Raw genomic sequence first — 27,797 nt, 5'->3', positions numbered from 1 at the left:
TTAGAGCTGAGAAAATATGTCTGAGAATCATCTGAAGAGAAAAAATAATTGAATTCACAGGAGCTGATGGGGTCATCAAAGCTAGACAGTGTGGAAGGAGAAGAGGGTGAAGGATGCTTGGGGGACAGCCAACAGTTTAGTAGGCATGACATGGAAGAAGATTCAGCAAAGGAGACTGAGAAGGAGCTATCATACAGGTGGAAGAAAAACCAGGATAGAAGAGAAGATTCAGGAGGAAAGGATGGTCAACAATATCAAAGGTTAAAGAGAAGTCAGGAATGATGAAGATTGAGAAAAGGCATTAATTCTGGCAAACAAGAGATCATCTACAACTTTGGAGAGAGCAGTCTCAGATGAACAATGAGGTCAGAAATCATGTTGCAGAGGGTTCAGAAGAAAGTAAGGGGAGGGGAAATAGAAGCACCAACTATGGAAAACTTTCTCGAGTGATTTAGCCACAAAAGGGAGTAGAGATATAGGGTGACAGCTACTAGAAATGTTCAGATATAATGAGAATTTTCTTTAACAAAGGCCTGTTGGGGCAACTAGGTGGTGAAGTGGATAGAGCACCGGCCCTGGAGTCAGGAGTACCTGAGTTCAAATCTGGCCTCAGACACTTAACACTTTCTAGCTGTATGACCCTGGGCAAGTCACTTAACCCCAATTGCCTCACTAAAAAAAAAAAAAAAAAAGATGGGGGAGAAAGGGCAGCTAGGTGGCACAGTAGATAGAGCACTGGCCCTGGATTCAGGAGGACCTGAGTTCAAATACAACCTCAGACACTTGACACTTACTGGCTGAGTGACCCTGGGCAAGTCACTTAACCCTCATTGCCCCCCCCCCCAAAAGAATGGGGGAGAAAAAACTTTTTAAAAATAAAAACAATGGGAGAGAAGCTAGCATGTTTTGGGGAAGCAAAGGAGCCAGTAAACCGAGAAAGATTGAATTTTAGTGAACTATGGAATTAACAGATGCAGAACCGCTGAGAACCTTGAACCCAGAGAGCTTCTCCTGCGGACTAACCCTGTGAGGTGGGAAGTGGCTCCTGGTGCTATGAATATTTTTGAATAGAAATGAATTGAATTGATCTTCATACTACTCTCTTCTTAATTTTTATTAAATTCATAGCTTCTTATTCTCTTCATCACCCTCTCCTCTCCCTCAGTCTTACCTAATCCAAGTAATAGAGCTGAGAAAGTTGTGTTGGGTGGACCCAAAAAGGGGAGGTCTCTAGGTGAGATGTTTTGACCTTTTAGAGGCAAAGAGAAGCTATGCTAGGCCTTTCACTCTGAGTGTGTATGGGAGTTGTTTCCCAATAGATCAAAGGCCCTCTGGGAGATGGGTATTGGCTGTTTATCCTGAGCTGCTGGCTGCATTTGGCCAGTAAATACACATTACCTTGGGAACAACTTCCTGGAATCTATAGGAGTAAGGAGTGGGGGGGAGCCAGGGGCAAACTGGGAAAGAGGTGAGTTACTGATTCTAAATTCCAGTCCCTCCCTATTCCTGCATAGTCAAAATGGAGCCTGCAGCTCATGTCCTGCTACTCCCCTTTCTCCTTCTTATGGCCTCCCTCAGCCCTATCACTGCCCAAGAGGTACCTATATGTGTTCATGAACTATTATAACTATATGTTTGTGAGAGTGTGCTTGTACGGATGTATGAATGTGAGCATTTGTAGATATATGTGAATATATGACAGTATGAGTGGTTTTTAGGGGGACTTGGTGGGGAATGTCCCAGACCCGAGAATGGACATCTGATAATGAATGTGTTCCAGGGGAATGGGGATAGTGGTAAACATCCCAGGAGTTTAGTGGGTTGTCCTTAGCTGTTTGCTTCTGTAGAAAGACTCAGAGCAGAACTTCCATTGAGTTTGGGTAGGTTGGGGAAGTCTGTCTAGGGACAGGGAAAAGCTTTGGCCTAAGTCCTAGACACGAGACTTGGGCCTAGCTCTCTTATTGAGAGAATTGTAGTACCTTAGGGCAGAGGAAGGAAACATTTTGAAGGTCTCAGGCCCCAAACACTCCTATCATTCACTCCTTGTGCTGCCCTTGATAAGAGATTAGACTAAAATAACATTCTCTACATCTTTAAGATTGAGAGACTAAGGTCCAGATAAGTTTGATGACTTTCCCTAAGTCACCCAGATCTAGATTTCTAATACATCCTAGCTTTCTATGCCAAAATTTGTTCCAGATTCCACAGTCCTAGACTTCAAACTATACCCCATATGCACTTTGTCACCTGATGCCCATAGTGAACCATCAGGTTTGTGAATGGGCTAGTCAGATCCTTAGGGATCAGTTTATTGTGGGGGCAGGGTTAAAGGTTAGTGAGGGGGGAAATTATCAAATATTCTGCCATTTTGTTTCCCTTTTCTGGCAATCCCATTCTAGGATGGCGTCGATCTCTACAGTCTCACTATGGACTCCAAGGTGACACTGCGCTTTGCCCACACCACTATCACCAGCCGTGTGGTCAATAAGGCAATAGAGGCCCGAGAGGCTATTTTCCAGGTGGAGCTGCCCAAGAGAGCTTTTATCACTAACTTTTCCATGTAAGTACTGATCTTGGATTACTCACTCCCTCAAACTCCCCTACTCTCCCTAATACCCCATATTCCAACCTCCTTTGCTCCATATTTCTGTCTATGAAAGGTATAAGGAACAATACTTGTGACCCAATATATATACACACCAATGCTCAGAATATGGATAATGAATAGAGTGAACTTGACATTTTAGTACAAAGATATATACATATATATACACACACATATATGTATATATATGTATATTTATATATATATGTGTATATATATATATGTAAGTATGTGTGTGTGTGTGTGTGACTTTATATAACTCAAAGTGCCTTGGTGGGATAGGATTCATGAGTGGATTATTGCATTGCGAGGCATACCTTGTTTAAAAGAGTTGGATCTGAGGGTCTGCATTTGCATGAAAGTTTGTGAAACCAGAGTAAAAATCTTGGTGCAGGGTTTTTGGAGGATAAAAGAGAAGCTAAAGGGAAGTGATATTGCCACTTAAAAATCAGCTGTGCAAAGGAAGGGTGAAGAAGATTAAATGGTAAAAGTCATCTGAGATGCCAAGATTGACATAGTAGCCCAACATAGTGGCCCAAAATGATGACACAATATTTAGTTATATTAAGAGAAGTATTGGTTCCATCAGGAAAAGGATGGCAATTCTGTCTTTTCCTCTGCTCAAATCATATCTGGAGAATTGTGTCTACTTCTGGGAAGCACGTTTTGGGAAAGACATTAATAAGCTGATACATATCCAGGGAACCCAGAATGGAGAAGGAGGAGGAGGAGAAGAAGGAGGAGGAGGAAGAGGAGAGAGAAGGAGAAAGAAGAGAAGAGAAGAGAAAAGGAGTCAAAGAAAGAGGAAACTCTCAGGCAGCAACCACATTAAGGTGTCAAAGAAAATGAGCAGTCATTGAAAGGTGCAGGAAAGGAGCAGTTAGAGAGGTGGGAGGCAAAACATGGGAGTGCGATGTCTTTGGAAGGAAGGAGAAAGCATCTAGGAGATCATAAAATCACAGATTTAGAGCTGAAAGAGACCTCGGAGACAATCTGGTCTTATCCCTTCATTTTACAGAAGAGGAAACTGATTCCCATAAGTTAAGTGGTTTGTCCACGATGTCACAAGGGAAGGGTGACAGTGGCAGGATTTGAATCCAGATCTGGTGTTTTTTCCACTGTATGTCATGGATTAACTGTGATTTCATGATTCTGTATGCCTTCTAAAGTCCCTTCCAATTCTGGAATTCTGGATTTGCCTCCTTCCCCTTAGATACTCAACACTCCATGATCCTTTCTCCTTCTTTTCCTTCCAAGTCCCCTCCCCCACTGTCCCCACTTTCTGTCATCCCCTCCTCCCTGCTTTTCCTACTGGGAGTAAGGCATAAGGAGATAGGGAGGTAATGAGGGGTGCGTATGTGTGTGTGTGCATGTGTGCTTGCATGCATGTGTGCTTGCATGCATGAGCACATTCATGTACACATGTGATCCTACCCAGAACACAGGTTCTTCTTCTCCCTTTCCCCACCCCCACTTCCTGTTCTTTCTCTTCCTAGAGCTATTTTGCAATGTTTGCAGTAGGTAGAGAATTCCTGGTCCATTCTTCTCTGCCTAAGCCAGAGCTACAAGAGGAAAGAGAGGGATAAGGGGGGGAAAGAGACCTGAGATAAGTCACAAAAGGAAATATGGGCAGGTTGGTAGGGCATTGCCAAAGGTCCTTTGGGGAAGGATGAAGAGGAGAGCTCAATTCAAGACAGAATCCCCTCTGACCAGGATGGATGGAGTAAATGATATCCTTACTCAGGGGTATAAGGATAGACTCAATGATTTGGGGATTTCCCTTGAATTTTCTCCATTCCCTAGAATGAAGGCCTCTCCATAGCTGAGATAGAGTGGAGTTGGGGCATTAGGGGGACATGGTGGAGTCATGTCAGGGCCATGGGTCTTACTGCTTTTACAGTACCTCAGCATCTCTCTGGCATGGGTGGCAATTTAATTTGCAAAGGAGACCAAAGTCCTGCCAGGAACCAACCCAGCGAGATACTTAGCCTCAGGCTGGGCCACAAAGGGCACACCAGCAACATGTACCCTAGAAGTTGACTTGGATGCATACCCTCCAGGTTGGGACCCCCTGACCAGATCTCATGTTGACCAAACCCTTCTACTGTATGATCTCTCTTCCCTTTGGCTTCAGAAACACCATTCTCTCATGCTTCACCTGCCTCTCTCTGTGGAGGTAGAAATAGGTTTTAGAAGGGCACTGAATCTTTCTCCTTTACTTAGCAAAGTGTTTTACCAATGTTATTTCATTTGGCATTTAAGTGACTTAATGATAAGATCACTGTACTTGGAGTCAGGAAGATCTGAGTTAAAATCCTGCCTTAGACATAAACTAGCTGTGTGACCCTCAGCTAGTCATTTAACTTCATCTGGAAAAATGAAAGGGTTGAACTGGATGATTTCTAAGGTCCTTTCCAGCTCTAAGTCTGTGATTCTATGATCACAAAGTCTGGTCATGTCTCTCCTTTACTTGCTATGTTATCTGCATAACCTCTCGGGGCTGAGGGCTTTTTGTCCTCTGAAACAGGAAATTAGGGAAATGTTTATCTTAGGCTTAAAACCCCACAGGGAAGATGCAGCTAGAGGAGGCTTAGATTTTCCCTGGACCCTCAGCTCAGCCTCCAGAGACATGCATTTGGCCTTAGAAAGAGATTCAACTGGAAGAAACCTGAAAGGTTCTCTGGCCCAACCTCTTCATTTTATAGATGGGGAGACTGAGACTCAGACCAGGCAAAGAACTTGTACCAGGTCACATAATGAATTGGTGACAAGACTGGGAGAAGATTTCCTACCCTCCTCATGCCTTGGTTCAACTTTGGTTCCTAGTTAAATGATAACCTCAATTTAGGGGAGAGGCAAGTCCAGATTCCTCCACACTTAATCCCTAATCTTGTCTGATTTTTATAATTCTGATTTCACTGTGTCTTAGACCCATCAAACTGATGGCCATTTTATATCTATATAAGGTTTGAATGCCAATAATTTACCAGGCATTCTCCTCTATGGAAGTAAATGGTTTTTTCTCAAGGAAGTGACCCAAAGACTTGGTTATTCTAGAAGTCAGAGCATTAGCTCCTTCATATTTGGAGGTAATAGCAACTCATACCGTATATATTTTGTATGTACAATTTTTCCATGTTAGTATCCTCTATTAGAATATAAGGTCCTTTATAGCAGGGACCCTCTTTTTGCCATTCTTTATATCCTAGAACTTCACATTGTACCTGACACATTGAATGCTCTTAATGTTTGTTGTCTAATGCCAACATTGCCAAATTGGCATTTTGCCTTCCTCCTCACTGACTCTGCACTAGCTGCATACCACGCCTAGAACCTCTCCCACCTTATTTCTACCTCTTAGAATTTCTAGCTTCCTCCTTTTCTCCCTCAGCCTCAATTAGAGCTATTTTGTATCCAAAATTATCGCATATCATTGTAACTTAGTGAACAGTTGTTGTACAACATTTGGTGTAGGCCTTGAGTCTCATGTGTTTCAGTAACAGTGGCAGCCCACACTAGCTCATATTCTGCCTTCTGTAAGGCAACAGAACACAAGATATCAATTTGCATTTAACCAGTGAGGAAGTAGAATATATATTTTACCCACCAGGTGGAGATGTACTCTTGCCATCAAAAGAATAGTCTTAGGGGGTCCATTGCAAGTCTCTGAAATCTGGACAGAATATTTTCTCTCTACATATAGACCAGTCACTCAACTCTGCAAATAGGTACTTTAAGTGGCTGGACCAGAAAGAAAGCCTGTTTTCTTTTTTTATTTTCTTTCTTTCTTTCTTTCTTTCTTTTTTTTTTTTTTACAAGGCACTGAGGGTTAAGTGACTTGCACAGGGTCACACAGCTAGTAAGTGTTAAGTGTCTGAGGCCAGATTTGAACTCCTGAATCCTGGGCCAGTGCTCTATCCACTGCGCCACCTAGCTGCCCCGAAAGCCTGTTTTCTGACATCAGACTATAGGATGATGAAATGTGGCTCCAAATTATTGGAACATTAGAGGTCTAATACCCATTCCTACCCAGGCAAGGGAGGGGGGGAGTTTGTTTGTTTTTTCTTTTCTAAGCAACAACCCTATGCCACATGCTACCTACTAGGAAGGAAACAAAATGCCTGATTATCTGAGAGAAGGTGGAATGAGAAGCTGTGTACCTTCATTGGGGACTTAATTCAGTTGGTTACAGAGACTTTGAATGAGTTGGGGAGGAAGAGGATGAGGGTAAGAGAGATAGAGACAGAGAGGCAAAGCCAGTGATAAACTCCACATGGAGCCCTTATCCCATCTGCCACCTTCATTGTCAAGTCAGCTGCCAGAGCAAGGCTACATCACCCCTTCAGCATTTTAGGGGTAACCAGGGAGTTGGGTTGTTCTTTGAAATATTCTTTTAAATGAGCTCCCATTCCATTTTGTTCTCCCCAATATAAATCCTAATTACAGTTACTATGTTCCCTATATCATTGTTTGACCCAGCGACTGGTGCCCCAGTATCATTTAACCAATTAACATCAATTAGCTTCAAAACTGACCTCATCGTCACTTCCTTAAAACCCTTTCCTCTTCTCAACTACCCTACTTCCAATGGAGGTACCCACTCATCCAGGTTTGCAAACTCAGTAATCCTTCACTCTGCCTTCTCCCACCATTCCCATTTCCTCTCTCCTGTCCTATTAGTTGTCTTTTTTTTTGGGGGGGGGGTGAGGCAATTTGGGTTAAGTGACTTGTCCAGGTTCACACAGCTAGTAAGTGTTAAGTGTCTGAGGCCAGATTTGAACTCAGGTCCTCCTGAATCCAGGGCCAGTGCTTTATCCACTATACCACCTAGCTGCCCCGCCCCTCATTAGTTGTCAGGTCTTATCCATTCTACCCCATGCCATCTCTCAAATCGGAATAGACTGGAACAGTAACTTCTAGTTGATCTCCCTGCTTCCAGTCTCTTCCCTCTTCCATCTGTCTTCTACACAGCTCTACAATTATATATAGCTAACGCACAGTTCTGTGGGGGTAATTATCACCAGGCACATGAGCAAAAGTGCTAAGATGGGCAAGGACAAGGCAAGATTAGGGAATAGTGAATTTCTCTCTTTTGGCTACATCTAAGCAGATACGTGGGAACCAGAGTATGGAGGACCTTAAATGATAGGAATGGAAGTTTTTACTTTATCAAGTCAGCGAGAGGGAGCTGCTTACAGTTTCTTGAGCCAAGGGCACATTAAGAAGATTAGTCCTCTAAGAGCATGTATTGGATGGATTGGAAGGGGCAAGATTAGAGGCAGGAAAACCAGTTAGGAAGCTCAATCAATGAGTCAATAAGCATTTATTAAGCACCCCCTAAGTGCCAAGTACACAGCTAGATATTGGAGTCATAAAGATAAAATTGAAACAGTCCTTGTCCATGAGGAATTTACATTCTATTGGGGAAGAAACACATAGAAATAGAAGTGAAAAGTATTACACGGTAAATACAAACATTTCAGGGAGGAACCAGTTACCAGGGAGATCAGGAAGGGCTTCATGTAGGAGGAGGCATTTTATCCACGCACTCAAAGGATATAAGATTTTCTTCTAAGAGGCAAAGGTTCGGTAGGAGTACATTCTAGGCATGGGGCATTCTGGGAAACAGAATGTCATATACACACAAGAGCAAAAGAGCAAATGGACCGGCTGAGTCTCATGAGGAGAAGCCTTGAGGTGAAGTCTATAGCCAGATGGTAAAGGATTTTAAATGATAAATGGAGGGGTTTGTACTGGAACTTCTCAGAACAAGGAAGGACAATCCAGAATAGTTGCGTTGCATCATGTACATTAAGTAATATGAGAGGTCAGAATTCAGCCTTCTCCCTCCTCTGTCCATCCCTCCAGCCTTCTTCCCTCAGCATCCCTGGGGGAATTCCTTCCCCAATATCCCCAGCCCTAGCTCCTTCCCTGAGGCCTCTCAATGCCCCTCTTTTCTCCCTCCTCAGGATCATTGATGGTGTCACATACCCAGGAGAGATCAAGGAGAAGGCAGCTGCCCAGGAGAAGTACAGCTCAGCTGTGGCCAAGGGTCAGAGTGCTGGAATCATCAGGTAAGTGTCTGTGGCAGGGGTCAGGCTGGGGCAACCAGGGGATCAGGAAGTCCCACCCAGCCAACCCCCTGCCTGAGAGCACCCCCTGTCCTGCCTGTTTAGACTGTGGCCGTGCTGACAACAACCTCTAACCTAACCAAGCTCTGCCCTAGCTCCCCCTACCCACCCTGTCCCTTCCCAGTGGCACTAAGGGGCTAACCTCCCACCCAGGGCCACAGGGAGGAATCTGGAGCAGTTCCAGGTGTCTGTCAATGTGGCCCCAACTTCCAAGGTCACCTTTGAGCTGGTCTATGAGGAGCTGTTGAAGAGGCAGCTGGGGAAATATGAACTGATGCTGAAGGTCCAGCCCCAACAGCTGGTCAAACACCTGCAGGTAATAGGACTGAGCCCTAAGTCTCCTCCTCCAGGAAGCTTGCCCTCATGCACTCATTCCACTCCTCAGCCCCACCAGACAGAAGTCTGTTTCTCTCCCTCACCCTCTCCCAATTCACAGCAGGGGCTTCCTGGGGCCAGAGGCTCTTCCTCCTCAGATCAGGGGTCCCCTGAGCAGAGCTCACTCCCTCCTCCAGACCTCTTCTCATGCCTTATGTCCCTTCACCTCACAGATAGACATTCACATCTTTGAGCCTCAGGGCATCAGCTCCCTGGAGACTGAGAGCACCTTTATGACCAAGAACCTGGCAGACGCCCTCACCACGACACAGAACCAGACCAAGGTTGGATGCTGAGATCTGGAGACAGAGTCTAGGCTCTCTCCCACATAGCCCAGACCCCTCCCCCATCTGATTTCCAGAGGCTTGGGATATTCCAACCCCTTTGTTTCTGCGGGGCAATGAGGGTTAAGTAACTTACCCAGGGTCACACAGCTAGTAAATGTCAAGTGTCTAAGGCCAGATTTGAACTCAGGTCCTCCTGAATCCAGGGCTGGTGCTTTACCCACTGTGTCACCTAGCTGCCCCCAGTCCAACCCTTTATTATACAGATTGGGAAACTGAGGTCAAGAGGGGAAGTGACTTACCCTAGAACCTAGATTTCCCAATTCCCTAATTCCAGTGCCCTTTCTCTAGGCTTAGCCCTAGGCTGGGGATAGAGGGAGGAATCTCTGATCCCCAAATGTAATGGCTACAAGTCATAACAGGGACAGGAGAAACTGAGGTAGGATGGGACAGGAATTGGGCAGGCCACTGGGATTATTAGGTTGTCAAGCCCTAGGGAAGGACCATCTAGAGAGTAGAAGCAGTTCAGCTTTTCCATTGGCTCTTGGCTAAGGCCAGCTCCAGAGAGAGAGAAGGAGGGTGTCCCAGTGGAAAAGATTATCCACTGTTCTAGCCCATGCTCTCTCAGCTCTTGGGCCACTGGGAGGGCTTGTAACTCTTCTGGCTTCTCAGCTCACTTCTCAGCACCTGCTTCACCTCCTCCAGGCTCACATAGTGTTCAAGCCATCTGTGGCCCAGCAGCAGAAGGAGCCTGGGAAGGTGGACACGATTGTGGATGGTACCTTCATCGTCCGCTATGACGTGAACCGAACCTCTGCCATTGGGGACATCCAGGTGAGTGCTGCAGGCACGTGGCAATGAGAATGGTGGCCTTGGCCTAATGCCTTGTATACTGAGCTCTGGACTAAGTAGCACTGTGGGGGAGACAGAGGGTTCAGGGCAGGGCCCTGCCCCGAAGGAGTTCCCAGTGTGAGAGAGCTAGGATAGTGCTCATCTCCATCTTAGCGGTTGGCATTGTTTGCTGTGTATCTCTCAGGAGATTCCCTCCTCTGCCTGGCTCTTAGTTTTTTCCTCTGAGCAATGAACAGTTACATTGGATATTCCCATAGTCACTTCACCTCACTGAGGTAAATCAGGGTTGTGATATGTAAAACAGTGGTAATAGCCCCCCCTATGACCTACCTTCAGAGGGCTGTAAAGGAGGAACTATCTCTTTAAACATTCGAATATCCTAAGCACATGAACAGTTAAGATTGTCAGGATGACACTGAGAGATCGGGAAGTCTTTGCTCAGTTGGTAGGATTGAGGGAGGAAGTGGAAGGATGTTTCTTGTCTGAGGAGAAGGGAAAGAATCCAGGAGAAGATAGAGAGGGCCAACTCGCTAAGCATAAAGGTGCCCATGTGCCATTAGAGTGAGGAAGGATGGGAGCAGCAAGCTGAGTCCCCAAACTACTCTTGGCAAGGTGGTGAGGTAGGGAATGGGACATATTTCTCTGACCCATGGCTGTCCCCACACTGTAGATCGAGAATGGATATTTCGTGCATCACTTTGCTCCAGCCGAGCTGTCTACACTGCCTAAGAATGTGGTCTTTGTCATCGACAAGAGTGGGTCTATGTCTGGTAGGAAGATGAAACAGGTAAGTGGGCCACTTCAGACATGGGAGGGCTCAAGTTCGCCTCAAGCCACTTCTTTGTTCCTCTGTCACTACCATGTGCCTTCTCTATCAGCCTAAGGCCCGGAGGTGATTTGACCACTGCCACCATGTGCCAAAGAATGACCGAGGTGGGAAGAGAACCTCATGCTCTAGGCTCCAATTCCTATTCCCTAAGCATTCTGGCCCATCTCTCCTTCCTGCTTCTTGAGTCTCCATTCCTCTTAGACTCGGGAAGCCCTGGTAAAGATCCTGACTGATCTCCAGCCTGAGGACCAGTTTAACTTGGTCATCTTCAGTGGGCATGTGACCCAGTGGAAACCAGCACTTCTTCAGGCCTCGACTAAGCATGTGGAGGAAGCCAAGGACTTTGCCCGCAGTATCCAGGCACAGGGATGTGAGTAAGGAATCAAGGCTCCGGAGGGAGGGCAATAGGGCTGGCCTCACATCTCCTAGCCTGGCTGCTTAGCTAAAGATTTGGGAGGAATATAATCTGGGAGATCTACTAAAACAGGACCCACTGAATAGCTTTGGAGAAGAATGTTGGCATCTCCTTGACCTCATTCTTAGCTGACCACTAGCTCTATTTCCCAACCTCACTAACCCAACAGGACAATCAACTACTTTATGATCTACAACCCTTCCCAAACTCTGTGAGACCGCCCCCCTTCTTCTGCCCTCCCCCCAAGTGTAACTCACTGCCTCAAGTTAGACTGAACAATCTGAAAAGAATCCAAGTATTCATTTCAAGTCATTCTCTGTTCATTGAAGGAAGCCCCTGACTAGGTCCTGAAAAATGATCAAACTATACTCCTCTGTCCTGGTCCCTTGGCCACCTCCCCTTTCTGACTTATCTCTCAGCCTCCAGCCTCCATCACTCTGCTGTGCTTTTGTTCCTGGACAAGCCTCCATCCCTCCTCTTCCTCCCAGGCCTTCCACCCTCCACTTGTCTCAATTGTTACCAAAGCTGAGGCAGGTGTGTGAGCAGATTTCTCTCCCCAGCAACCAACATCAATGAGGCCGTCCTCGTAGCTGTAAGAATGCTGGATGACAGTAACAGGAAGGAGCAGTTGCCAGAAGGGAGTGTGTCCATGGTTATCCTGCTCACGGATGGGGAGCCCACTGTGGGTGAGTTGGGGGTGGGGAGGACTCTGCCTGGCCACCAACTTTCTGGGGAGGGGTTGTTCTTTAGCAGTCTATGTGTCCTGGGAGGTCTTGTTCTTTGTCCCCTTTCCTAAGACGAGAGCAGCAATTTAAGGGAGACATAGGTGGAGAAGATCCTTATCCTGCCCTCAGAATGCACACAGTCTAGGAGAGACAGAGGAGAATTAGAACTGGCCCTTGACAGCAAGCAGCCAGGCTAGGAGATGTGAGGCCAGCCTGAGTGAGTAGATGAGATACACATGGGAATAAAGAAGACAAATGAAGACAGACTACAGTGCTCAGCTGGATGGACCTGTCCCTAAACTCTTTAGGAGACCTCAAGAGGGTCGGCAAAGTTAGAGAACATCTCATGCAGTGTGCTTCAGAGAAGGCATGTTAGAAAGGGCAGCTGTCTGGGATTCTCAAGTCCTTAATGCTAACCTAAACATGCCACTAATTCTCCAGATGATCTTGGGCTAGACCTCTGAGCCCCAGCTTTGCCATCTTCACTCTGAAGGAATCATGCTCTTTTCAAGATTTGGTGGGGGTGAGGTGGTGTGTGTGTGTATGTATATATGTATATGTGTGTGTGTGTGTGTGTGTGTGTGTGTGTGTGTGTGAGGTTATGGAGGAGATTCCTGTTCAGATAAAGGTAAGATCATTTAAATATAGTAGAAAGAGCACTGGCTCTAATGTTAGAACACCTGGGTTTAAATCCCACCTCTGACACTATCTATGTGATTTGTGGCAAGTCCCTTAGCCTCCAACAGCCTCAGCTTTCACATATATAAAATGAGAGACTTGAAGTAGATGATTTCTAATGTCTTTCTGTTCTTTTTCTACCACCATCCTTTTTCCTCCCTACCTGACTCCCAGCATTAAAAAAAGCCTTTATATATTAGATTTAGCAAAATCTAGATTTGGGAAACTTAACTATTGTCCCCATAAGAAATCAAAGGTTAGGGTTAGGGCTCTGGGTTAAAGTATTCCATGAAGTTGCATATTTGAAGCACAAGGAGGATCAGGCTTGATATGCACAGCGTTTGATTTAACATGGAAAGATTTTCTTCAGTCTGGCATCACTTGCTTTTATTAAGCATCTGCATTTCTCCTGATTTTCTGTTTGCATATCAAAATTCCTATTTAGCTCTAGTCTTTTCATTAGAAATGTTTAAAAGTTCCCATAAATACCCATCGTTTTCCTTTTAGGATTATACCCATCTTTGCAGAGTTTAGTTATTCTTAGTTGTAAGCCTAAATCTTTTGCCTTTTGAAATGTTAGATTACAAAATATCCTCTCATTTATTGGAAAAGCTGACAAGTCTTGTATGATCCTTTCTGTGGTTCCTTGGTGCTTGAACTGGTTCTTTCTGGTTGTTTGCAGTATGTTCTTTGATGTAGGAGTTCTAGCTTTGGGCTATGATATTGCTGTCACTTTTTCTTTTGGGATTTCTTTTAAGAGATGATTGGTGGATATTTTCTATTTTCACAATGCCCTTGGTTGTAATAGATTTTTGGTTTTTTGGTGAGGCAATTGGGGTTAAGTGACTCACCCAGGGTCACACAGCTAGTATTAAGTGTCTGAGGCAAAATTTGAACTCAGGTCCTCCTGACTCCAGGGCCAGTGCTCTATTCAATGCGCCACCTAGCTGCCCCTCTAATAGATTTTTGGTAGTTTTTGTTTATGATTTCTCGAACTATACCAATTTTTTTTTTTAAATGAGGTTTTCAAGGAATATGATGATTCTTCAATGAACTCTCCTTGAACTGGTTTCCAGGTCCGTTTTTTTCAGTATCACATATCTTACAGTTTCTTCTATTTGTTCCAATATTTTTGCTGTCTTGTGAAGTAGTTGGATAACATTTCATCTGTTTTAGTTTTTAGGGAATGTCTGACGGGTAGGCTTTACCATTTTGTCTCCTAAACTATTTCTTCTCTTTCCAAATTTTTTCCTCCAGAGTTGTTTTTGTTTGTTTGTTTTTCTGGGCAGTGAGGGTTAAGTGACTTGCCCAGGGTCACACAGCTAGTAAGTGTCAAGTGTCTGAGGCTGGATTTGAACTCAGGTCCCCCTGAATCCAAGACTGGTGCTTTATCCACTGCACCACCTAGCTGCCCCCAGAGTTTTTACTTCATTTTTTTTTCTTCTCTTGCTTCATTTCTTTCAGATATTCATGCAGTTTTTGTGGAATATACTTTTCTCCCCTTTGAGTATCTGTTGTTATGAAGTTACTTTCTTTTTCTCTGGCAGGATTTCTAGATTTGCTATAACTTTTCATACTGGTCCATGTGTTCTGGAATTTACTCATCTTTCCAACTTTAGTTCCTGAATTGGAACTTTGTACCAGGACAAGGCTGAATGTCCTACTGAGGTGGGGGTTTTTTGGCAGGGAGGTGGTAAGGGTTGGTCCTGCTTGATCTCACCCCATGTTACCTCAGTCCTTATGCTGATATCCCAGATTTAGACATCCCTCCTCCTTGATCTTTGAGGTTCGGGGTTCTGAATCTTTAGACCCCTCTTTGACATCTCAGAAGAAGTGATTAGGGATCTCCAGAACCCTGGAGTGTCTAGGTTCCAAGCCATATTCATAGTTGACCCTGCCCCATATGCACAAGTCACAGCTGCTCCTCTTGGTGCTGTTCTGGGGAGCACAGTGCTCTTGCTCACTACAGACAGAAAGCATTGCAGGCAACACTGGTCTCTGACCCTTCTCTGGTCCCTCTGGGAGACTACTGGCTTGATTGCCTATACTAGTGGCCTCCTTTCTTATTGCCCATGGGCTGTTGACTGACTTTTTGTATAGTTCGAGGATGGATAAAGTTTCTCATTAGATTTCTTGATATTCAATCTAGAGTGAATTTCTGGGTTTTGCTGGAATAGGTGTGGGAGAGCTGGGCAGCCTCCTTCCTTTCAAGGTCCCACTTTGGCCTTAGGTTCTAGTTGGAAACAAGGCTCATGTCCTCTTTGGACCTCAGTTTTACTTCATTCTGAAGTGGAATTGTTGTGGAGGTGATTCCTGTTCATGTGGAGGTGGAGGCAACAAGGAACACTGGCTATGCAATCAGAGGACTTGTATTCAAATTCCACTTCTACCTATGGGCAAATGACAAGACACTTGGCCTCTGTGGGCTTCCGTTTTCTCATCTGTAAAAGAGGGGCTGAAAGTAAGTAGTTGGTCTCTGAGGTCCCTCCCAGTTCTAACATTCTATGATTCTAGCTTAGTACTCACCTGATGAATAACTAACCAATATCTCTCTCTTCCCCCTTCTCCCCCCCACCACTCCCACCCATTCACTGGCCTCTGTTACTATAGGAGAGAGGAATCCCGAGAAGATTCAGGAGAATGTGAAGGAAGCTATTGGGGGCCAATACTACCTCTATTGCCTGGGCTTTGGCTTTGATGTCAACTACGCCTTCCTGGAGAAGCTGGCCCTGGAAAATGGTGGGGTGGCCCGGCGCATCTATGAGGACTCAGATGCTGACCTGCAGCTCCAGGTGCCAACACTCCACCCCTGGGATCCCATGGGGAGACCTCCCAGGGGAGCTTATGAGTACCCTTCATTTGTGGGATGCTATGTCAGGTACTGGGGGGTGGAGGAGTTAGAGGGGGAAAGAGGAGCCCCAGCACCTTGAGCACAACTCATTATTTGATTCCTGTGCAACTTTGAACAAGTCCTTTCCCCTCTGTAGACTTTACTTAATGTTACCTTAATGTTCAATGGGGGAGTTAAACTGGATTAGACCATCCCTAAAACCCTGTCTAGTTCTAAAGTCCTACAGCCCCCAGGCAGCTGCCCTGCCCACTGTGCCTCAGTCTTCCCTAACCTCTCCCTTCCTTCCCAAAGGACTTTTACCAGGAGGTAGCCAACCCTCTACTGACCATGGTGAAGTTCCAGTACCCAGACAATACTGTGGAGCTGCTCACACAGGACAGCTTCAGGGTCTTCTTCAAGGGCTCTGAGCTAGTGGTGGCTGGGAAGCTCCAGCCTCAGCCCCAGGTTCAGGATTTGCTCTCAGCCCAAGTGAAGGCCCAATCGGTGAGTGAAGCCCAGAAATCCTTAGATGGAAGAGTCTTAGCCTGAGAGCCAGGAGACCTGGGTCCTAGTCATGGCTATGCCTCTGCTTGAAATTAATCAATGTATTCATCACCTAGTCTTTCCTAAGCCACAAGAATCCCCTTCTCTGCTTTGTGCCCAACTCTGTGCTCTTCATTGATGCCTTAATGTGGAGAGAATCAGGTCCTGGTCCTATTCTCAAGAATCTCAGAGTCTTTGGGGAAAGGGAGGAGAGGAGATGAAAGAAGGACCCAGGCCCAGAGGTGTGATTACTGTACACTTGGTCCTTACCCAAGAAGGGCTACTGATCCCTTGGGACTGGAAGTGACTTACTACCCCTCAGGGCTTCCACTCCCTCTTGACAGAAGGTCAAGTCTTCTCCACCCTCAAGACCCAGAAGTGGATTTAGTCAATGAAGTTGCCAAACAATATCTACTCCTTCCTCTAGTGCTAGCACTTTCTGACCAGTTTCCAAGTTCCCTTAGTCATTGGTTTGAGAGCTGCTGAAGCTGCTGCCGCTGCTGTTGAGATTACCTAGTCCCACCACTGGCTCCAGGACAGCCTCCTCCCTCACATCACAGATTTCTCTTTCCACCCTCCTATGTTGTCTTGGGTAGGAAGAATATCTCTCTAACCTTTTGTTGGCTCTGACACTCCAGAATTCAATATGAGACATCATTTTAAAGTTGTGTTAGAGGGGAATGTTGGGAAAGCTCAGCTGAGTGTTCTCTCTACTCTATCATCTTTGCAAAGACTTTAAAAAATACATGAGGGGGCAGCTAGATGGCACAGTGGATAGAGCACAGACCCTGGAGTCAGGAGTACCTGAGTTCAAATCCGGCCTCAGACACTTAACACTTACTGACTGTGTGACCCTGGGCAAGTCACTTAACCCCAATTGCCTCACAAAAACAAAAAAACAGACAAACAAGCAAAAAAAACCATGAAAATACATTTCTCTATTATACACAGCTCGCTTCTTTAAAAGATATAATCAATTTAACATGTTACTTTCTTTTTTTATTAAACTTTTTTATTTATAATTTTGGGTTCTGGGGCAGCTAGGTGGTGCAGTGGATAGAGCACCGGCCCTGGATTCAGGAGGACCTGAGTTCAAATCTGGCCTCAGACACTTGACACTTACTAGCTGTGTGACCCTGGGCAAGTCACTTAACCCCAATTGCCTCACCAAAAAAAGAAAAATAAATTTTGGGTTCTAATTTTTATCCCTCTTTTCCTCCCTCCCCTCTCCCCTCCCTGAGGCAGTGAGCAATCAGATATAGGTTATAATGTACTATTATGTAAACACAATCGTATTAGTCATTTTGTATAGGAAAACTTGAATAAAAGAAAAAAATGAAAGAAAGTGAAAAATAGCATGCTTTAGTCTGTGTTTCATCAATATCAGTTCTTTCTTTGGAGGTGGATAGTATGTTTTATCAGTAGTGCTTTGGAATTGTCTTGAATCATTGTATTGCTTAGAAGAGTTAAGTCATTTACAATTCTTCATCAAACAATATTGCTGTCTCTGTGCACAATGTTCTCTTGGTTCTGCTCACTTCACTATACATCAGTTCATACAAGTCTTTCCAGGTCTTTCTGAAATCATCCTGTTTTCATTTCTTATATATAGCACAATAACATTCCATCACCATCATTTGCCACAGCTTGTTTAGCCATTCCCCAATTGATGGACATTCCTTTGATTTCCAATTCTTAGCCACTACAAAAAGAAGAACTATAAATATTTTTGTACAAATAGGTCTTTTTCTCTTTTGGGGAACATGTTACTTTCAAAGCTTTCCTGCTCATCTGATTCCTTCTGATTTATCCTCTTTTCTCCTGTGCATTAAAAAAAAATATCAGAGGCTCTTGTCTTTTCTCTCTTCCTTTTTTTGGCAACCATAACCATAATTTTTTCTCTTTTTCTTTCCCCCTTGACAACTTCCAGACTCCAGTGAAAAAAGAAAAAAAAAAACCTTATAGCAAATAAGCATAGATGAGAAAAAACAAGCTACAAATTTGCCATGTTCTTTTTTCTTTTGTTTCTTTCATTTCTTTCTTTCCTTCCTTCCTTCTTTCTGTTTTTTCTCTTTCTTTCTCTCTTTCTCTCTCTTTCTTTCTGTCTTTCTGTCCTTCCTTCCTTCCTCCCTCCCTTCTTTCTTTGTTTTTTGTTTGTTTCTTTTTTTTTTTATCAAATAGTGAGTCCTTAGCCCAGTACTTGGGGTCTTTGGATGCATCAAACAGTAGACTACTAGTTTGTTTCCTTCTATATTTTGTCTTTCACTGATTAATCTTTCTATTTTTTAACCAGTACCAAATTGTTTTGAAAATCACTGCTTTGTAGCATAGTTTGATATCTGGTTCTGCCAGGCCCCTTTTATTCCCATTTATTTATCCATATGAATTTGAATACGCTTTTCCTCATTCTATAAAATAATCTACTTTGATAAAATAAGCCCTTGGTATTTTGGTATGGCATTGAAAAAGCAAATTGCTTTAGGTAGTACTGTCATTTTTATTATATTGATTCATTCCACACATGACCAATTGATATTTCTACAATTATTTAGATTTATCTTTATTTCTATAAACAGTGGTTTATAGTTGTATTTATGTAGTTCTTGTGTGTATCTTGGTAGGTAGACTCCCAAGTATTTTATGCATTCTGCAGTCATTTTAAATGAAATTTCTCTATCTTTCCTGCTTGGTTTTATTGGCATTATATACAAATGCTGATGACTTGTGTGGATTTATTTTCTATGTTGCAACTGTGCTTAAGTTAGTAATTGTTTCAATGAACAGAGTTTTCCCAGGTTTTTCTGGGACCACCCATTCCTCATTTCTTACAGCACAATAATATTCCATCACATTCCCATTCCATTATTTTCTCATTCATTCCCCAGTTGATGGGCACCTAGTAGGCCTTAAGTTCTTGAGCAGACTTTTGTTCTCGGTTGAAGATTGTCTGGGGCAACAGAATTGCTGGGAGTCATGTCTTCAAGTTGTAGCTTCTGGCAGCAGGGCTGTGATTTGGGGGCTCACAAGGTGCTTGGCTCCACTAAGTGCTGAAATAACAGGACATGTCTCAATGCATAGGCCTAATCAGCATAAATTTATCCTTATTCTCTTTTACTTTGTCATCACTAAGGAAAAAGACAATGAAATTGTGCCAGTTATGGACTAGTTGAAGGAACTCAGGATGTTTGACCTGGAAAAGTCATCAAGTATGAGAGGGGCTGTCACAGGAGAGAGGGATTGATCTGCTTCTGCTTAGAGGAAATGCTGGTGTGCTCTAGTGGGGAAAGAATCCTAGGTCTGCTACCTACCCTATTGACTTTGGACAAATCATTTAACTTTTTGGGGGCCTCATGTTCCTCATCTGTAAAATGAGGACCCTGGAATAGGTTACCCTTAAAGTCCTTTGAAATTCTAAACTCTATTGACCTTTGGATGATAGATGTATAAAATAGCTTTTTGTTTTATGATGACCTAAAAGGGTGAAATTAAGTTACTGGAGCCAATAAGGACCTGGGAGGTAGCCTGGAGCTTAGTTCAGGCACTGTTTGATGCTGATTTGTCCAGTTTGGTGGGGGGGTGGGGTGGGGTGTATAATTTAAAATTCTAAATGTGGGTCCTAATCTGTTCCCCCAGTTTTGGGGGAAACTGACTAAAATCACTGATAAAACAAGTTTAGGTTTTAAAGGGTTTATTGAAAGATAGTAAAAGAGAAAGATGGAGAACAAAATCCCTACAACCTGGCAAGCCTATATTTCCTCAACTCCTCTGTCTCGTCCTCTGCTGCCCCCACCACCAAGGTGAAATCAGGAACCCAAAGAGACAGCGCTCTCTGCGCAGGCTCTCCTTCCTCCTTCCTGTCCCCTCCCAGAAATGGGAGGTTCTTCAAGCTGGTTGGTTGACTGGGCCGGAAGTTCAAAGTTTTTTTAGATTCTGAGAACCATACTTTCTTAAGTACTCTCAAGTACCAGACAGATGTGCTTAGAATCTAGTCAACTACTAATCCCGTCAAATCAGCCAGTAATCCACTCAGGTGGGCTCCTGAGTATCTGCCAAATGTCATCACATTCCATTATCTTGACAGGGGGGAAGGGACTTGGGGGCCTGAGCAGAGCCCCAGGCATATGCTTGGTTTCACTCCCTTTCTCCTCTCTATTCAGCACACCCAGAACTTCACCTTTGAAACAGAAGTAAATGTTGAGGACAAAAAGAAAGTCTTCCAGAGCCCCAAGTACATTTTCCACAACTTCATGGAGCGCCTGTGGGCATACCTGACCATCCAGCAGCTGCTGGAGAAAGCGTGAGTGACCCTTGTCCGTGTGACCTTGGGGAAAGCATCCAGGCTCTCTGCCCCTCGCTTTGCTCATCTGGGTCACTGACACCCCTCAGTGAGGGGTGAGATCTTCCTGGGCAATCTTTCAGTCTGGCTGAGGGGTAGAGGGGGGAGATGAGGGACCGGGGTGGGTCTGTTATATCCTGTAAGGGAGAGAGAAGAAGCCCACTGCCTCATCTCCAAAGCAGTGGGTACTAGAATGCTGAGCCCCCTGGGGCCAGAAGGAGCAGAAAGAATGATTGATGAGAGGGAAAGAGGCCAGCACTGATGGTCTGGACCTTCAGTGTTTCAGCCTCAGGTGATGAGCAGAAGAGCCTGGAGGCCAAGGCTTTGGAGCTGTCCCTCAAATTCAGCTTTGTCACTCCACTCACATCGATGGTGGTCACCAAACCCGAGGGTCAGGATCAGGCCCAGGTGGTTTCAAAGCCAGTGGAAGCAGGTGAGCAGTGGGTGTCCTGGAGGTCAGGGGCATTGCCTGAGCCCGACTTTTCCAGGTGCTTCAACCTGCCTTGCCTGGGTGTCCCTGCTGCTCCCAGACCTGCCCTGCCCTGCGGGCTCCCGTGCTCTGTTTCTCTGGGAGCCTGGCCACATCTGGGGGTTGGGGGGCAGAATCAGAGAGGGCCTGAGGGCCAACTTCTCTTTCCTTTTCTTCCCCTCAGATAATGATCAATCGTCTTCATTTTCACTATTGGCACTGTAAAGGGCTAAAATTCTAGCTATGGTGTCTAAAATCTAATGAGTGGTCATCTTAAATTAGAAAAAGTATAGCACCAATCTTTGGGCATTAAGTATTTATTAAAGTATATTAGGGGTAAGTAAAGAGAAACACGTAGATCAAGTATGAAATTTGCTTGCTCTCCCTATCCTGCCTGTCTCTTGCTCCCCCACCAAAGTCTCCCACCAAAAGTCCAGGTCGCTCCTTGGCTTCCCCCAGAAGCCTCCTGAGAAACCAGAAACAGTACCATCCACACACACACAGCTCCAAGCTAATTGGCTGGTAGCTCTGATTGACAGGTCCCACAGGTGGTTCTATAGATGTAACTTCCAGACACTAAAGTCATATAGTTTCTAAATCATGTGGTTTCTCCTCATGGCGGAGCTTCCCTGCAATATCTTTCCCAGCAGGGGGGTGTCATTCCAATTCTCACAGCATCAATGCCTACATCGGGTAAAGACGGAATTTTCTGGAGTATGGCCCAGGGGACACATGTGGCTGTGTAACTAGGGTTAGTCTAATGGTTAGAGTTCAGTGTGAATGAAGTCAAGGAATAATGGTTGGTTGTCATGTAGGTCAGTTTGTCTCCCGACTCAGACCCCAGATTAAACCCTAGCCTTGGATAGACTGAGCTCTGAATTCAGGCTCAAACTATACCCCAATCCTCCCTGGGCCCCACTGCCCCCTGCCCCAAACTGTTTGGCTCAAACATTTCCAATGATTGGGATCTTACTCTATGTTATTGGTAAGACAGGGATCAAGTTGATATATTGTGAATGGTTCTATGGAACCCACTGCCAAGAGATGGCTAGGTGGCTTAGTGGATAGAGTGCTGGGCCTGGAGTTAGGAAGATCTGAGTTAAAATCCAGACCCAGACATTTACTAGCTGTGTATTCTTGAGCTAGTAACTTAATCCATCTTAAGCCATTTAACTGAGTTTTCTCACCTGTAAAATGGGAATAATAAAAGCAACTACCTCTCGGGGTTGTTGTGAAGATAAAATAAGATAACATTTGTATGGTTCTTGGCATGATGTCTGGCACACATGTTTATTTCTTTCCTTCCCCCCTTGCCTTAGCATACATGTCTGCACTTCTCCCTTGAGGGGCCTATGGGAGACTCTTCACTCACTTTTTTCCAAGTCATTTAGGATACCACCTCATGGGGACCCTTGGTAGAATAGCCCAGGTCATTTCTCTAAGCTTTGTGTATAACGAAACTGAGCCACAGGGGAGGTAACTCATTCAACCAAGGTCATGCAGTGAGTTATTAGCAGAAAGAGGGGCCTAGGGGCAGCTAGGTGGTTCAGTGGATAAAACACCGGCCCTGGATTCAGGAGGACCTGAGTTCAAATTTGGCCTCAGACACTTGACACTTACTAGCTGTGTGACCCTGAACAAGTCACTTAACCCTCATTGCCCTGCAAAAAACAAAAAATTTAAAAAAGAGGGGCCTGACCAATTTGAGTGAGGTCCTGATGGTCAAGTTGAGAAATATCACATCTTTGGACTCCTAGTCACCTCTGTGGCTAGAAGAAAATATCTAAGGACCATGTTAGTTTCATCCAGATTACATAGGCTCAGTGAGGCCATTGTGGTGGAGAAAACTGGAGCTGACTTCTCTGGGGAGATGCCTTAAGGCTTTGATAGCTGACATCTGTGTGTGGGCTGGACGGGCACTCTTTCTGAAGCTAGCCAGGACATCATCCATCACCTTGAGGCTGGCCCCCAGATGAAGAGTCCTTGTCCAGTGGTTGAGACATTATAGGAGCCCAGTGTCCTTCATTTGGAGAAAGGGATCAGTGGAAGAACCGCCTTCTTCCTTGGACCTTCTCTCTGGGGCATCAGAACAGACCTGGTTGCCTTCCCTTGTGATAACCTTCTTCTCTCATCTTCTCCATGTCTGTTTTCTTCCAGACTCAAAGACCATCAGAAGCAGGTTAACCTTCAGGTCAAGACCACCACTTCACTTTAAGAGTAAGATACCTAAGAGGAAGCCAGGTGGCACAGTGGATAAAGCTCCAGCCCTGGATTCAGGAGGACCTGAGTTCAAATCCGACCTCAGAAACTTGACAGGTACTATCTGTGTGACCCTGGGCAAGTCACTTAACCCTCATTGCCCCATCAAAAAAAAAAAAAAAAGAGTAAGACACCTGGAGACATTCAGAATAGCACTTGCTACCTCCCCTCTTGGCAGCCTTCATTTCTCAACTCTTATGTAAGACTCATTTCGATGCCAACCACAGGCACATCAAGGACCATTATTATATACCTTCAGACCCTGGGACTGGGGAGGAGGATAAGAAGCCAACAGTGGGACTTTGGTCCTGTCACTTAGTCTATCTGAGCATCATTTTCTTTCTTCATCTGCAAAATGGGCATGATGATATTTTGTAGCACCCAGATCACAGGGTTGTTGTGAGGAAAGAATTTTGTAACATTAAAGTGCTATTAGGTTTTTTTTATTCTTTAGGTGTTCAAAGTCGTTATAAATATGATGTGGAGGAATCTCATCACTCAATTCCCTCCTCTCCTGGGCCAATAAAAAAGAACTCTCATTTCATCTTGTCACTGTCTGGACAGAGGAATAACCGTACGCAGGAGGCCCTGTGTGTGGATATCAGGGAGTTATCCCAGACCCCCCTGAATCTCCTCTCTGATCCCGTCCAAGGTGAGAGACCACCCACCAGCTCATACACAGTTTAGATTCCCTCGATCTTTTCCTCTTGGTATTCTGTAACCCCCCACCCCATTTCTTTACACCAACTGGCTCTATGTTGAGGAGTCCATTCTTCCTTACTCTAGAAGTTCCCTGAGGACCAGGCTTGGGGGAATCAGCTCCTACGCTGTCTCCCCTCAACCAGGACTTCCCTGAGGTCAGGGTCAGGGTCTGCTCTTCCTCTCTCTTGAATAGGGTGGCTAAGAATAGGGCTGGATTCTCAATGGAGATCCAGAAAGACTGGATGGCTTGAGAAACTGTCACTATCCTCAAGGAGCCCCAGGTCTGGTAGGGGAGGCAGGACCCCCATAGAAAAAGATGGTGGGATATTTTTTTTTGGTGAGGCAATTGGGGTTAAGTGACCTGCCCAGGATCACACAGCTAGTAAGTGTTAAGTGTCTGAGGCCGGATTTGAACTCAGGTCCTCCTGACTCTAGGGCCAGTGCTCTATCCACTGAGGATTCAGGAGGACCTGAGTTCAAATTCGGCCTCAGACACTTAACACTTACTAGCTGTGTGATCCTGGGCAAATCACTTAACCCCAATTGCCTCACCAAAAAAAAAAAAGAAAAAAAAAGAAAAAGATGGTGGTCCCTATACAACACTATGTATGAATGGACACCAATAAGTGTAGACCAAGCCTGAAGGAGCAGAGGAGACATAGGGGAGAAGATTGGTCAGGGCTGGGAGGGCCTGTTTCCAGCAAGCTTCCCAAAGAGGATGCTATCTTCAATGGGAAAGGATTTCCACTGGGATAGTGGTCAATCAGAATGGGCTTCCTAAAGAAGGTGACTTGTTGCTGCTCTCAAGCCTTCTGATCTCATGGGTTTTCAGGCATTGAGGTGACTGGCGAGTATGAGGGGAGCACAGATAAGTTTGTCTGGCTCCAGATGAGCTACAGGATTCCGGAGATGAAGGTGTATGTGACCCAGGACAGCATCGTGGTGACTCATGGCGGGAGAGGAAAGAGCTCCTTTTATCGATGGCAGGGGATACTGTACTTGGTGATGCCTGGGTAAGCCTTCCTGGCTGCCAGTCTAGTGCTCTGGATCGAATGCCTGGGCAAACCTGGAGACATGAGGGAGTTCAGAAGCAGGGAGGCCTTTTAACTCGGGACTGATCAGCTCTTTGAACCAGCAGAAGTGGGCAGGATCTACAGTTACTGGACCTCCCCTGGGGAGCCTGTGGACAAAATGCCTCTGTTGGGGAAGGGGTGGCAGGGAGTGTCTTCACTTGAACATCTGCTTCCCTTACACCTGGAGAGGCAGGAATCCCTTTTCTGACTACTGGGTCCCAGACTATGAGCTGTCCCCCTGCATCTCTCAACTGCTCTGCTTAGGGCTTGGTTTCTCTACAGGCTGAAGTTAACCTTAGAAAATGGCATCTTGCTGCTCAGTGGCTCAGACAAAGTCACCATTGGCCTAGTGGCCTTGAACCATCCCACGCCTGCATTGCAGCTCTTCCTAGGTGATCCAAGTCACTTCTCCAGCCAAGTCAGTGGAGTCCTCGGTATGGTCTGGACCCCATCCACAGCTCTCTGTGGCTTCCTGACTACCTACTTCTCTGACTGTGCCCCTATCCACAATCTTCACCTTCTGAGCATCCCCTTTTCTGCCCATCAGCCCTATGAACACCCCCTGCTAGGACCACAGTCTCCTTTTAACATGTTCCAGCCCTCAGAGCACTCTCTCTACCCCTGGCCATCATCTACCCTCTGTCCATCCTGCTTAAGACATTTGGGACTCCCCTCCTTCCACTCTCCTTTTCTTATCCCTTTCTATATTCACCCAACTCTGATCATGTTCTATTTATCTGACTACCCCCACTCTCTGATTATCTGCCCACAAATCTGAATAGTTATCCTCATATTTCAGGGGGGAAAATAAATCCTTATCCCAACATGCATTTAGACGTTACCTCTTTCTGGAAGTTGAGTCAATTTCTTCTGTTTCTGTTTATCTCTTTTTCAGCCTCCTGTGTCTCTCTTTCCTCCCCTTGCTCTGTCTTGGTCTCCCTTTCCCTGTGTTTCTCTTTTTATCCCTTTTGATCATTCTCTGTCTAAATGTTTCTTTCTTGGTCTCTTAGTGTGTGTCTGTCTGTGCCTTTGTGTGTCTCCTATTCTCTGATTCTCTGTTCCACTGCTGCTCTCCCTCTAATATATCCCTCTGACCTGTTGCTTCTCAGGTCAGTTTTACCAGGACTTGCAGTGGGATTCTGATGGGCCGAACGCAGAGGAAGACATGTGGAAGCTGAATGTGCGGGGAAAGAAGTATATGGTCACCAGGTAATATGGGCCAGCCTACTGAGCCCAGGAAGTATATGGAGTGAGGGTGCCCAAGTTCTGTTCTGTCAATCCCTCCCTTCCACACCATCACAGTGAACCTCAACTGTGAGCATCTTATGCCCAAGCACAGATCTGGCCACTCAAGGCAGTGGCGACACCTTTGGTCAGGTGGCTTCTGATGGTCCGAGGCAACAAAGGGGCACCTCGCCTCCCCAACATAACCTCAAACTCATAGTTATTCCAAACAACAAGATGCTTGGAGCATCTTTGTAAACCACGGTTAATTCTAATCACATGTAATAGAAAAAAGCAAACTATATAAATAATTAGATGAGAAAAAGAGGAAAGAGAATTAGGAGGGGGAAAAGGCAAAAATCATTTTAGAAAATGAATAATTCTGACACTACAGGTAATTGAAGAAAAAAGATGATTAATAGAAAAGTGACAAAAATGATTAGAAAATTAATAAAACCCTCAAATAATTGGCTGAGGATTTTTCTGATGAACTCTCTCTGTCTCTTTCTCTGTCTCCCTGTGTCTCTGTCTGTCTCTTTCTCCCTCTTTGTCTTTCTTTCTTTCTGTATATCTTTGTTTAACAGAAAGTTCGTGACAGATTTTCAAAGAAGCGGAGGTACCACCCCACTGCCAACGATCCCATGTTGGTCCTTGGAACAGACTTTAGAAAGTGAAGATTAATAGCCAGCTATGCTTTCCTCTTCTGCCCCTCCCCCCATGTCTGGTGTAGCCCAGGCCAACCAGAAGCTGCCCCTACCCTTTGCTATTTATCTATCTGGGACAAATGGGGAGGCAAGAAGGGTGACAAGATGTTATAAAGCAGAGGTCATGTCAATACCATTCTGTGTGATGCCTCTCATTTCCTGGGGACCAGAGGCTGGAGGTAACCCTGGTCCCTTAATCCCATAATGAAGTGTGGAGTCATTCAATAGAGGGAAGAGGGTCACCTGCCTCAGGGGCTTGCCCCTAGCCAGTTTGAGATGATACTCTTAGGTCTGTAGAGCTATGGAAGGCTAGAACCTTAGAGCCTTGGAATCACATTACCTCTGTGCTGGATGGACTCCTGAGGGCATCAGATCTAATTTCAGATTTGAGCAAGAATCTCCTTTCCAATAGCTCTGAAAAGTGGTCTTCTCGTATTTGTAGGAAGACCTCCAGTGACAGGGAACTCACTATTTCCCAAGCACATCATCCCGTTTGGGGACAATCCTGAGTGTAAAGTTTTTCCTTCTCATGAGCCAAAATCTACTTCTCTGCAGTCTCCCCACATTTCTCCACATTCTGACAACTGGGGCCAAGCAGAAAAATTCTAATTTCTTCCTGGTGTGATGCCCTGCAAATACTGGAAGGCACCTATCATGTTCCTCTCCCAGCCAAAAAAAAAATTCTTATCTTCTATGAGCTTAACATCCCTACTTTCTTCAATGTTCCTCATACATCCTGATTTCAATTCCCCCAGTTGTCCTT

The 27,797-nt window shown here is 45.1% G+C and overlaps 1 protein-coding gene across 1 annotated transcript; it reads left to right on the top strand.

Annotated features, from left to right (window-relative positions):
* Window positions 1-1,476: 1,476 nt before the first annotated feature.
* Window positions 1,477-27,170, top strand: LOC122742524 (inter-alpha-trypsin inhibitor heavy chain H4-like). The gene is made up of 19 exons (XM_043986823.1): window positions 1,477-1,597; window positions 2,400-2,560; window positions 8,575-8,679; window positions 8,890-9,052; window positions 9,285-9,395; window positions 10,101-10,229; window positions 10,918-11,034; window positions 11,278-11,446; window positions 12,052-12,177; window positions 15,505-15,686; window positions 16,037-16,228; window positions 20,425-20,564; window positions 20,882-21,036; window positions 23,230-23,388; window positions 23,786-23,983; window positions 24,866-25,046; window positions 25,389-25,540; window positions 26,216-26,315; window positions 26,915-27,170. Exons 1-19 carry the CDS (start codon window positions 1,520-1,522, stop codon window positions 27,009-27,011), a joined length of 2,715 nt encoding a protein of 904 aa, XP_043842758.1. The 5' UTR covers window positions 1,477-1,519; the 3' UTR covers window positions 27,012-27,170.
* The last annotated feature ends 627 nt before the right edge of the window (window positions 27,171-27,797 follow it).

Source organism: Dromiciops gliroides, chromosome 1, assembly GCF_019393635.1.
Source record: "Dromiciops gliroides isolate mDroGli1 chromosome 1, mDroGli1.pri, whole genome shotgun sequence".
NCBI classification, from domain to species: Eukaryota; Metazoa; Chordata; class Mammalia; order Microbiotheria; family Microbiotheriidae; genus Dromiciops; species Dromiciops gliroides.
The sequence above is the reverse complement of the archived record's forward strand: the minus strand, read 5'-3'. Positions and strand labels throughout refer to the sequence as shown.

What these genes read in the sequence shown, in the direction of transcription:
- LOC122742524 (XM_043986823.1), top strand. Translation starts at nt 1,520, where the DNA reads ATGGAGCCTGCAGCTCATGTCCTGCTACTCCCCTTTCTCCTTCTTATG. An exon ending in CGACACAGAACCAGACCAAG is followed by an intron (nt 9,396 to 10,100) that starts GTTGGATGCTGA and finishes CACCTCCTCCAG; the next exon opens with GCTCACATAGTGTTCAAGCC. An exon ending in AAGAAGTATATGGTCACCAG is followed by an intron (nt 26,316 to 26,914) that starts GTAATATGGGCC and finishes TTTGTTTAACAG; the next exon opens with AAAGTTCGTGACAGATTTTC.